The sequence below is a fragment of the Plecotus auritus genome, assembly GCF_963455305.1.
Source record: "Plecotus auritus genome assembly, chromosome: 5".
Lineage (NCBI taxonomy): Eukaryota > Metazoa > Chordata > Mammalia > Chiroptera > Vespertilionidae > Plecotus > Plecotus auritus.
Window position 1 is genome coordinate 138,800,407 of NC_137776.1, and position 12,242 is coordinate 138,812,648.

Sequence of the window (12,242 nt, forward strand, 5' to 3'; positions counted from 1 at the left end):
TGTTTTAGCCTCTGGGCTAAGATCTAAGGAGTATAAACCAAACACGTTCTCAACAGTTAAGTTGACATGAGTTAAGGCAAAATAGTAACAACAAACCCTGTGTATAAATGGAATAAGCCTGCTATTCCAAGTGAACCACCAAAGGCATTGGGTGCCGCTTACTCGTCCTCCTCGATGACGGGAGTGACCGCAAAGCTGCTGGGCTCGGAGGCGGGCTCACATTCAAGCACTCCCTTTGTGCTCTCGTTGCTAATAGGAGAGCTGCTGGAGAGGGAAACCAAGCCAGAATCTTGACTGCTGGGTGGCGAGAATACTGGGAAGTGGGGAGAGACAGAGGGAGAAGAGTGTGTTAAAAGTGTCTAGTCTTTCTACATTCAGTTTTCAATTAGGTTCCAACAAATAAAGAGGCACTCTGCATTTCTATTTCCAGTGAAAGTGTTTTTATAGACACTCATTAAAATCCTGAGCACTTTTTTTAAATAAGAAAATAGAATATCAGCACAGTATTATCTATTTAACTGTAGGGAAAAGTTAACTAGCAGAGTTCCAGTTTTATGTTAATTAAAAACAAAAAAACAGTCTGTTCCCCTCTCTTGGGGGAAACTATTTCCACCCTTCATTGAGCCCCTCCTTTGTGTAGAGGATGCTAATAGAACCTGTCTTGTCAAATGATCCATCTGACAAATTACCCCAAGCAAGACTCCACCCATGTATTTCCACCATTTGACAGGTAACCCTAGTTTTCAATATACAGCATGTGAAGATGACAGCGTATCAAATTTCCTTGGAGATATGGGGACGAACACTTGGGGTGAGGGGGAGAGGGCCTCAGCATACATACTGTTTTTAAAAGTAAAAAGGAGTAAATGGGAGGGAAACTTCTTAAAACCACAAAAAGTATAAGAAATTGAATTGTACCACACTAAAATAGAACCCAGATAAAGATTTTTAAAGCAAACCTGTGAACATAAAACTCCTCTAAAAACGGACATTAAATATGAAGGATGTTAAAGTAATGAAGTGCTGAACAATTTTTGCGACTTTACAAGCCACAACAGATACAAAATTTAAGCAAAAGGGTCTCTGACCTTCTTAACCTTAACTGAGTTCAGATCCACCCCTAGAACTCCCTTCCTGCCTAGTGTGAATGTAATTAAGGGGAAGCTGCAGTGGTAATTTCTCTCCTCATTAACTTCCTGATTGGTTTCAGCCTCAGGATTCTGCCGGGCAGTAGTTTGTCACCAATTCCAAATGGCCAATCGTTAATACTAATGTTTGTGTAACTAACTGCCAGCATCTGCCACGGCTTCTTGTACAACAATAATGGTGAAAGGGTACATTAGTGCTCCTGTGTTAATTCAGCTTGTGTTCATCAATAGGGAAATCTATGATGTAATTAGCAAAATGCATTGGGAGCTGAGTGTTGAAGTCATTTGTAGAGAACTAAATCATAGAAGCTGTACTGGGTCCTGATGTGTTTGCCATCAATACTTACTATGTTTGGAATTTAATAAGGTATATTACCATGCTGAAGAGACCCTTTTATGAGAACACCATTTACGCTTGTTATGAGTTTGGAAAAGTTTGCTGCAGCTAATGAAACCACACAAAAATAAAAGACTAGGGCTGGGATTTAAAAAGTAGACCTTTAACCACTCCACTGGACCAAATTATTAAAAGTAGACCCTTTCTTCTAATGTGACATTTGGACAGAAAGACAGATGGATAGTTTTGTATAGCTACCTCAATATCCAATAAAGAAAGGCATGATCTGAAAACTTAATAATTGAATAACTTTGAAAAATAATTCAGGTGATTTCATATTCACAGAACTTCAATGAAATTCAAGAGTAATAGTTTGTAAGCTTTTTTTTTAAAGGCGCCATTAAATAGTACTTAAAAATGCCAATAAGGGTGCATGTGCATATACTGTATAAATATAAGTAACAACCAAAAAACCTGGAAACGAATTCTAAAGCCTTCATTTCATTGCAGTTCATTAAAGGCTTCTTATTAAATTTGAATTGTTATATGGATTTACAATTCCCTGAAAATTTAAGGTGAGTTATGAATTGTGTTACATGCACAAGGATATTGTATATACACAAATGTTTTCCAAAGGTGGTAGACTTTGCTTTAACATCTTGTTATTTACTATACAGAGATCTGGAGCATTAAGAGCCAGCCAGAGAGTCCATCCCTACTTCATCCCTAATGCAAATCAGGGACAGAAGTTCTCTATAGAAGCAATGGGAAGGGGGTGAACATTTACTGACTGCTGCCTGTATTGCCAACACACTTTATTGAGGAATTCTCTCCATTTTACATAAGGGACCCTGTGGAAGCTGCCAAGGGCAGCGTGGCACTGGACAGCCTGACCCTCTGGCTTGCTCTGGTCCCTGCACCATCCCACCCTTGTGTACCTTTTAATCACTGGCAATTGAACCTTCCTAATCTCTGTGAGTTTAAAGAGGCAAACAACGGACTCTTACCGGACTAATGCAGAGGTTATAAGGAATAGATAAGTGTTCTCCAGGCCTTCTAAGCCCCAGGCCTGCCTTTGCCTTCAGTTAGCGGCTGACCTAGAATTCCTACCTCTCATTCCAGTCACACACCTCCCACTCCCCATTTATGGGATTTGGGCCTACAAAAGGGAGGTGGGGTAGGAATTCTGCAAAAGAAAGGAATTTGGGGCTAGACCCCCTTTTGCTCTCACTTGCCTTATGGATATTTTCATGGAAAGTATTTCTATGACTTGGGGCTACAAAAACATGCAGAGTGTTGTCACCTGCATAGACTAGGGAGGCTCTAAGCAAACTTAATGCATGACTGCACTGCAGAGACGATGTCTTGAAACATAACTATTTTTAAAAGCATTTCTCCACTCAAAATTTAAATCCATGTTATTTTACTCTGTTCAAGGCTTAGCACTGTCTTTGAATAATGGGCTGTTGAAATTAGGGATAGTATCTGTTCAACTCTTTTTGGTAACACCTCATAAAAGTAGATTTAAAGATTTTGTAACTGTTTATCTTAGTAACTAAAGTCCAAAATCTATTTTACTACCATCCTTAAAGATATTCTCTCCATTTGAATGCAGCTTCATTAAACTGTGTTGGTGGAAGAGAAATAATTGATCATTGTAAATAATTTTATGCCAATTAAAAAGTCAAAATTATCCCTTTTTCTTTTTAAGTTGATTCTAATGAGCCCCGAACAAGGCTAATTTCAACTCTAAAGGTTTCTCTTAATTATTTTTTAAATGGTAATGTCTAGTGTCAGTGGGACTGTTTAGGAAAGAGCTGTTGTTGGTAGCACTAGAAATTGGTTCAATCTTTCTGGACAGCAATCTAGTGACATGTAATAAGAACCATAAAACTGTTCATACCCTCTGACCTGGTAATTCCACTTTGGGGAATAAGCCCCAAGAAAGAAAGATTAATTGGCCCATAGATGCTCAACACACCACTATTTGCATCAGTAAAGATGTGCTGTGCTCTGGTGCTGGGGTGGGGGGTAGGGCTGGGGGTAGCAGCTCTTGGGTTAGGGGGTAGGAAGCATTCACAGGCAATCAACAATTTAGGATTACGCCACCCTATAATCATCAACAGGCTCCCAGTATTTACAGAAATGGAAGAAATGACTTGTGGAGACCGAAGTAGAGACTGAACAGGAAGAAAAAGGGAAACCTGCCCATCTGATCTTTTTACATTACAATGAAAGTGGTAAACCTCTGAGGGTGACCCCTGTTTGAACCAGCAAGCCCAGTATCTGTTTTCTCTCAAGTAGCCTATTTGTCTACAGAAGCTAAAGGGTATTTATTATTATTTAAAAACAAACAAAAACTTACACATAACCACTCTTACCAAGAATGTTGGGGGGAAACCTTAAGATGATTTCAGTGATATCATCTAAACCATCAGTATTCTTTTTAGAAAGTAATATGTACTGCCCCAAACCCCACCCCTCTGAAAAACAAAACAAAAACCACTCTAGCTGCTAAATCTTTTGACATTGCAAAGACCCCTGACTTTTAACTTGAATGATCTGTTGGAAGTCAATGGACTGGAACGAATAATTCTCTTCCAGTGATGTGAGAAAACCGGATACTCATGCTTGAGAAAAAAAATTTCTTCTTCTATATACTATTAAACTCTCACTAAGAAACCATTTAAAAATAAAAATACAAGTGGCATTTTTCAATTGCTAGCAACCCTTCACTTAGATGCAGATAGGGGGAAAAAAAGTGCTGGCCTCTTTAGTTTCCTAGTTTACAAGCCTAAGAGTCTGATGAAAAGCTGATGAATATTTCTCAAACAACAAATTCTTCTGCTTCATGATAACCATAGTGTTTGGAAATAAAATCATGTCCAATCAATACCACTTAGCAGATATTTAATGTTTCACAACAGAACTCTTTTCCAGAGTGGAACTGTGGCCCTTCTCACTAACATTCAAAATAATTAGGATTATCTTAGCTGTCCAAAGCTTGGCAGGTTCAGTTTGCACTTTCAAACAGCATTAATTCTTGGCACTCAGAACAAGGGATAAAAGCTAAAGATATGAATGGAGATCTTTATTCAACCTGATCTATCATGGATTAGCTCATTCTTTTCCAGTTCATGCCTGCATTCTAGTTAAGAAGAAGGCTAAGCTGTAACTGATGTAATTAGAAACCACAAGCTCAGAAAAAAATAGCCCCTTTTTTCTTCCCCATTTACTATATATTTAGTAAAAAAAAATAATCTTTGAAACAAATGTTTTTCCACATAAGTGTAATGAAAGAGGAGTGAGGTATGCTTTCCTGAAAATATATCTTAATTGTCAGTTCTAAAATCTAACATCTATTTCATCTTAGTAACTAATGTCCAGAGGGGCCAGCTCTGCACTTTGCATATTGTATAGAGAAAGGGCCAAGCCATGGCAAATGAGAGTTCCTGTAAATGGAATAAGTACATTATCAGGGCTTCTTCCTTGATATAACTATCATAACCTTGTAAACACTGGGAATTACCATTTTTAAAAATGAAGTGAACTTAGAAAGTGAACTTATGCAGTATCAACAATAACTCTTTCCCTCTAAATTTCTTGTATAACATGCATGCACAATTCACAAAATAATGCTAGTTCATTTTTCTTAAAAAAACTCTTTTGACCCCCTTCACTAAGAACAACTTCTTAATTCACAAAATAAATAGAAGTCTCTCAAGCATCCTTCTGTAGCACATGGGAGAGAGTCTGAGGACTGGATCCCAGCCTGGCCCAGCCATTGCTACAGACCAGCTTTCCTACTGCTTGAGAAACTAGGGGATAATGCACCTAAACCTACTCCCTTACCCCGACAGAGTTCAACACAAAGGGAAGAATCTTTTTGTTTGTTGGTTATAATGTAGTACACAAAAAAAATAGGAAAGATAGAGGGGCTCCATTCAGTCTTCCACTGCACCCGGTACCCAGGCAGAATCATCTTGGGCCAGACATTCCTCATCCACCCCTATCCCGACCCCTGCACAACAGACTCTCCTGGACTACAGCATGGCCCCAAATTCCTTGCTTATTTCATGGGGGGTCAGGAGAGAGGTCACCAAAACCAACTGGAGTCTCAAAGAAAACCCACACACTAGCAGTATGTCTGACAGCACCCCCACCCTGACAGGGACTCACACTCTCAATGAACCTCCTTAACTCCCACCTCCCAAAACACCTCTGGCCTGCCATGGTGATGCCCCTGGCTGCTCCCTCACCACAAACTGTCTCCACCAGTTGTGGAACTTTGTTCTCACTGACGTATTTCTTCCTGAACCCTTTCCAAAGTGAGCAAGGTTGTACATGAGGGGTTAACTTACTATTATTTGCTCAACTGACTTGTCTCATCCAGGAGGAAGTATAATACAATCAAACATTCAAAGATTCTTGTTCACTGTGTTTTAATGAAAACAGACTCCATTTCAAACCCTACACACAGTGTGGCTTTTACTTCTCTTTGCTAACAACATCCTGAGGTAAATCCTCACTCTAACTCTGCTCTTTTTGTCTCTTTGGTGAAATAACCACAAGACGCTCTGTGAAGAATTCCCCTCTACTATGGGTGAGGGACTTAAGCATCCTGAGCCTCAGTTTCCCCACCTGTGAAAGTAGGCTAACACAGCAGGTCATTGTGATAATGACTGCGTACACACTCATTTCCTCGCTTTGTCTGTCTACAGTCTACGTCTCAATGTCTTCAAGTTACATGACTCTTGCTTTTGAAGGCTCCAGAACCCAATCAGGATTTAGTACCAGGTCTATTCACTCCAGATCACACAGAACTTTCTGAAAACCAGGACCCAGGAAAGCACCCTTACTTCATTCTGAGTGTCACCCAGAAGGCAAAGCTACTCTTCCTTCATTACAGACACTCGGCCTTTTTATTTTTTGAGGGGGGAGGGTGATAAGATGGCTGGTGTCAAATCAAAATCAAACAGCAGAATGTCTGTGGACATGCTTTATAAACCATAGAAAAGTGTTATCCAGTGATCATGCAAACTATCTTTTCAAACAGTATTTGGAAGCAGGAAGAATCTCGTTTTTGAGCCCAAGTCTGTCTTAAAAGTTGGGAGCTTGGGAAGTACTTGGGCATGGGCTTCAATTTTCCAAAGGATTAGAGTCCCCTGGATCCTAATCTCATGGTTCCTGACTGATTGAGGCTTGCTGGTGTATCGGAAGTTCTGGGAAAATACAACAGAGCAGAGCTAGGATTCGGTGTGTGGGCTTTGGAAACAACTGTCTCTTACTGTCTTCAGATCTTGGACAAATCCCTTATCCTCCTTATGCCTTGTTTTCCTCTTCTGTAAGATGGGGATAGAGTGAGCACTTAAGATGGTTCTATGCCAAGTGTTGGGGCCCCCCTTAGACCGGTACAGCTGAGAAGCCAACAATCCTGCACAACTTTACCAACTGGTCACCCACACGCATGGACTGGCAAGTGCAGCTCCTTGGCACTGGATGCTTGTCTGAAACAGGCCCTATTCTTGCATCACTTCCCAGCCTCTATCCTCTCCGCTGTCCTCACCTACACCTGACCCCGCCCACTTCATTGCTCTGCAGTGTTTGAGGGGCAATAGAAAGAAAGCAGCTGCTGCTCCTGCTCTGGCCTCTCCTCTGGGGAGGCAGACAGATTTCCCATCAGGTAAGTGCACTGATGACAGCAGGTGGGCTGAGGGGGTCCTGCTCCAGGCAGGGTTCTGATTCTCTGGGACTGAGCCCAGTTCTGAACAGCAGGAGGTGGTGTGGAAAGACCACAAGGTCTGTCCTCATACACTAGCACCTCATAAATACCTATGAGTCTCAGTTTCTTCCATTGTAAGAGGAGGAGAATAATCATATATCTCACACAGCTGATTTTTAGGGTCAAGGAGATGATATATGACAAAACAGTTTGTAAACTTGAAGACTCTATACACTTGTCAGTCATGTTCTTTGACCCTTTCCCCGGGCCCTTCTCTAGGGAAGAAGAGTTACTATCTGTACTCCACTGTCTAAGACAGGACCAAGAAATTAATAACATTTTTTATGAAAACATTGGTTAGGAAAAGAAAAAAAAAAGATTTTTAGTCACACACAACTCAAATAACCCTGAATGTTTGTTTCAGTTCTGATGTTCAGGGAAAGGTGACTTTTACTTTATACCTTTCTTTATATACAAGAGACAAAGTTAAGATAGACCGTCAAACCTCAGAGGGAAGGCAGGGAGGTTAGGTGGGGTAAGAGATCAACCAAAAGACTTGTATCCATGCATATGATCATGAATAATGGACACAGACAATAGGGGAGTGGGGACATGTAATACTTTCAACAATAAAGAATTCTTTTAAAAAGTTAAGATGGATTCCAAACTGAAACCTCAGTCTGTTACTCTGTGCTTTTTACAGCATCACACACAGGATCTCAGCTACACAATGCACTTCTTGAGACTGGCCAAGAGGCAAGACTTGGCTGAACCAGGCTGGGACTAAAAGCCAGGAGAACCACCGCATGGCAGAAATAGAAAATCTACAAGGTAAAAGACAAACATCTGGCCAATTGAAACGAAACTGAGAATATCTACCATGCATTGTCTAGCACAGTGCAGTATACATAGTAGGTGCTTAATAATGGATGAAAAGAGTGGAATTTAATTCGTCACAAGACATGCTGCAGCAAGACAGGGCTGACCCACACATGGCAAAGAGAGTTTCCAGTCTAAACCAGTTTTGAGGATTTTAAAGTGAAAGGTTTTTTTTAATTCCATCTATATTTACTACTCAGTGGCTCTATACAGAGGCTGGGTGCCAAGGCAAAGAGAAAAGCCACATCAAACACACGCTGGGACCAGAGGTGGAACAAGGACCTCAGCCTGCTCTTACTGAGCATGAAGAATCAGGTTCCTTGGGGACTCTGCAATGTAAATGAGGACTCAAGTCCAAGTGCAGCACCACCCCTGGGTGGTCACACAGACAACTGCATTTGAAAACAGTTTAAATATGAACGTGATCATCTCAGAAACTAAAGCAGACCAGGCAAAGAAGGTGCTCTACAAGTCTTCTCTGGAAGAGATTCCCCTTTGATTCTGGGAAAGCAGTTTTCTCAGATATAAGAGGAATCAAACCCATAAAGCAGGCTATGGCATTTGCCATCCTAGAAACTAGGTTGGCTCTGTCCAGATATTTTGCAACAACAAAAAATGTTATGGTAGCCTTGCAGAGTGTTTTCTTCACATTGAGAAGAAAGAATCATGCTTAACCTGATGGGCATCTTGTTAAGGCTAAGAAAAAAGACTAAAATTCTGGAGTCAACACCACTGCCAGAGAGCTGGTCACAAGACAGCAAACACCACCTTCTAACCTAAGGCCCAAAATGAGCCCAGTTTCTGTCTAATCCACCAGCTTTCTGGCAGCCTTTCACTTTAGAATTACATTATCTTAATAAAACACACAGTTTAACAAAACGTGTAAGATGTGAAGCTTTAGCTATATGGTTTTCAGGAAGTCCTTTGTTTAATAAAAATATTGAGACTTTGCAATTAAATGGATCTAAGAGAAAGTTCATGAACCATTTCTCAAGTAGAACTTGTATTACATCTGCATTTAATATTTGAAATGATATGCTAGTACCAGGTAGAGGACTGTGTCAGGTAAATTACATTATCTTAACTACCAGGAGACTCTGTCTTCGGCAAAAAGCAAATACAAAACTCCATCATATTGGCTATCATACTATGCCAACTTTTTCTTCTTTCTTTCAAACTAGCATTACAGGAAATTTAAGGCTAGTAATTATTAACATTTTTTCTCTGATATAGAAAAAGAAAGCAAACACCAGGACACATCTAAATAAAATATATACCAGATGAAATCAATCAGGATAGAAAGTTCCAGGCATTCCCAGGCAGGAGAATACATGCCTGCTTACAGTTGCTTAAGTTATACTAGTGGCCCGGTGCATTGGGGCGGGGCGGGGGGGGGGGTGGTGTTCCTCAGCCCAGCCTGCACCCTCTCCAATCTGGGACCCCTCGAAGGATGTCCTACTGCCAGTTTACAGGGATTGGGCCTAAACCGGCAGTCGGACATCCCTCTCACAATCTGGGACTGCTGGCTCCAGCCGCTCACCTGCCTGCCTGCCTGATTGCCCCTAACCACTCTGCCTGCCGACCTGCTCACCCCCAACTGCCCCCCCGCCAGCCTGATCACCCCCAAATGCCCCCCTGCTGGCCTGCTCACCCCCACCTCCCCTCCCCACTGGCCTGCTCACTCCAAACTGCCCCCCTCCACTGTCCTGATCAGCTCCAACTGACCTCCACTGACGGCCTGCTCACCCCCAACTGGCCCCCCCTGCTAGTCTGCTTACCCCCAACAGCCCCTGCCGTCCCATCCTGGCCTGATCACACCCCCTTCCCTCCCCCTGGCGACTCAAGGTCCCAGCCCCTCCTTTTTTTCTTTTTTTTCAGCGCCTCCTTGAGCGGAGGCCAGGGCCGGCTGGAAGCAAGTATCTAGGATTTATTTATCTTCTATAATTGAAACTTTGTAGCCTTGAGCGGAGGTCAGGGCCGGCCAGGGCGGGTGGGAAGCTTGGCTTCCTCCATTGCCGGGGGCAACCCAAGCCTCCTGCTTGCTCCAGCTCCGTGGCCACCGCCATTTTTGTTGGGATTTATTTATCTCCTATAATTGAAACTTTATAGCCTTGAGCGGAGGCCAGGGCCCACCAGGGTGGGCGGGAAGCTTGGCTTCCTCCATGGCCGGGGCAACCCAAGCCTCCTGCTTGCTCCAGGTCTGTGGCCGGCCACCATCTTGGTTGGGTTAATTTGCATACTCACTCCTGATTGGCTGGTGGGCAAGGCTTGGCGTAGCAGAGTGATGGTTAATTTGCATGTTTCTCTTTTATTAGTGTAGATGCACCTAAACGCAACACAGCCAATATGGATGGATAAGGGAGTTCAGATTACAGGGAGCAAGAATACACTCTGTTGGAATAGTTCTTGTTAAGGGTGAACAGACATAAGAAAATAGCAAAATTGTATGTTTTCCCAATAGAATATTTTGACACTTTCATAAGATCACAACAGCTAAAAAAATTTATAAATGTATCTCTTCAAACATTTTTGGGGTTAAAATGCTGTCTGTTCAATTAGCTCACAAGAAAGGATGTCCACCGTAAGAGGTTAATCTGCAGGTGATATAAGGCATTCAAGGAATATGATTGTACCTGCCTCTCTCCAGGCATTTATAATATATTCAGGAGAGAAAAATTCATGTGGTTTTTTAAAAATCTTTTTGTTGATCTTGAGACACACACACACACACACACACACACACACACACACACAGACATTGATTTTTTGTTCCACTTAGCATTTATTGGTTGATTCTCATATGTGCCTTGACCAGAGATCAAACCCGAAACCTTGGCATATGGGGAAAATGCTCTAGCCAACTGAGCTACCCGGCGAGGGCCATGAGCTCATGTTTTGACAAGTATTTTAGTTTATCTTCAAGAAGATGATTTTCCTTCCCCCCCGCCCCAACTGCATTCTGTCTGAAGCCACACTTACCCGCAGTCTATCTTTAGGGGCTTCTAAGAATAACCACCTACGGAGTTCTTTGAGTGAGAAGCTCCTGGATGGGGCCTGCTGGCACTGGTCAGTTGAGCTCAGCTCTGAACTGAATGAAGGAAACTAAAAGCTGTGGTACACTTACACAATGGAATACTATGCAGCTGTAAAAAAGAAGGATCTCTTATCCTTTGTGACAGCATGGAGGGACCTGGAGAGTATTATGTTAAGTGAAATAAGCCAGTCATATAAAGACAAGTATCACATGACCTCATTTATATGTGGAATCTAATGAACAAAATAAACCGATAAACAAAATAGGGCCAGAGGCATGGATGCTTGGAAGAGACTGACAGATCTCAGAGGGGAAGTGGGGGTATGGGAAGAGATTAACCAAAGAACTTATATACATACTAGAGGCCTGGTGCACAAATTCGTGTACCAGTGGGGTCCCTCAGCCTGGCCTGCGGGAGAGGGCTGAAACTGGCTCTCCAACATCCCCCGAAGGATCCAGGATTTCGAGAAGGTGCAGGCCAGGCCAAGGGACCCCACCAGTGCATGATTTGGGCTGGGGAGAGATGTGGGAGGTTGGCCAGCTGGGGAGGGACCGCAGGAGGGCTCCAGGGCGTGTCCAGCCTGTCTCACTCAGTCCTGATCAGCAGGACCCCAGCAGCAAGCTAACCTACTGGTTAGAGCATCTGCCCCCTTGTGGTCAGTGCACATCACAGCGAGTGGTTGAGCAGCCTTAGCATATCATTAGCATATTATGCTTTGATTAGTTGAATGGCCGACTGGTCGACCGGACACTTAGCATATTAGGCTTTTATTATATAGGATATGCATAGCCCATGGATACAGACAATAGTGTGGTGAAGGCCTGGGTGGAGGTGGGTGGAGGAGGACATGGGGAGGGGGAACTATACTGTAAACAATAAAAAAAATTTTTTTAAATAAAATAATATTGGCAGGTATTTACCAAAGCAGGAGACAAATTTTTAATTGTTGCTCCCACTAGTAAAAAAGTGATTTCCTTTCAGAATTTAGTTTTCTGTTTTTAATTTTTTTAATAGTGGTAAAAAAATATGTAACATAAAATGTACCATTATAACCATTTTAAGTGTAAAGTTCAGGGGTATTAAGTACATTCACAATGTTGTACAACCACTACCTCCTGCCA

At 42.2% G+C, this 12,242-nt stretch overlaps 1 protein-coding gene across 1 annotated transcript in view; it reads right to left on the reverse strand.

Annotated features, from left to right (window-relative positions):
* Window positions 1–158: 158 nt before the first annotated feature.
* The window catches only part of DMRT1 (doublesex and mab-3 related transcription factor 1), a gene marked incomplete at both ends in the record, with an annotated part of 110,307 nt that continues 98,223 nt past the window's right edge, over window positions 159–12,242 (reverse strand). Inside the window, one exon of the mRNA XM_080668245.1 lies at window positions 159–313. Within this exon, the coding sequence (XP_080524371.1) occupies window positions 159–313 (155 nt within the window). The remainder of the gene's footprint in view (window positions 314–12,242) is intronic.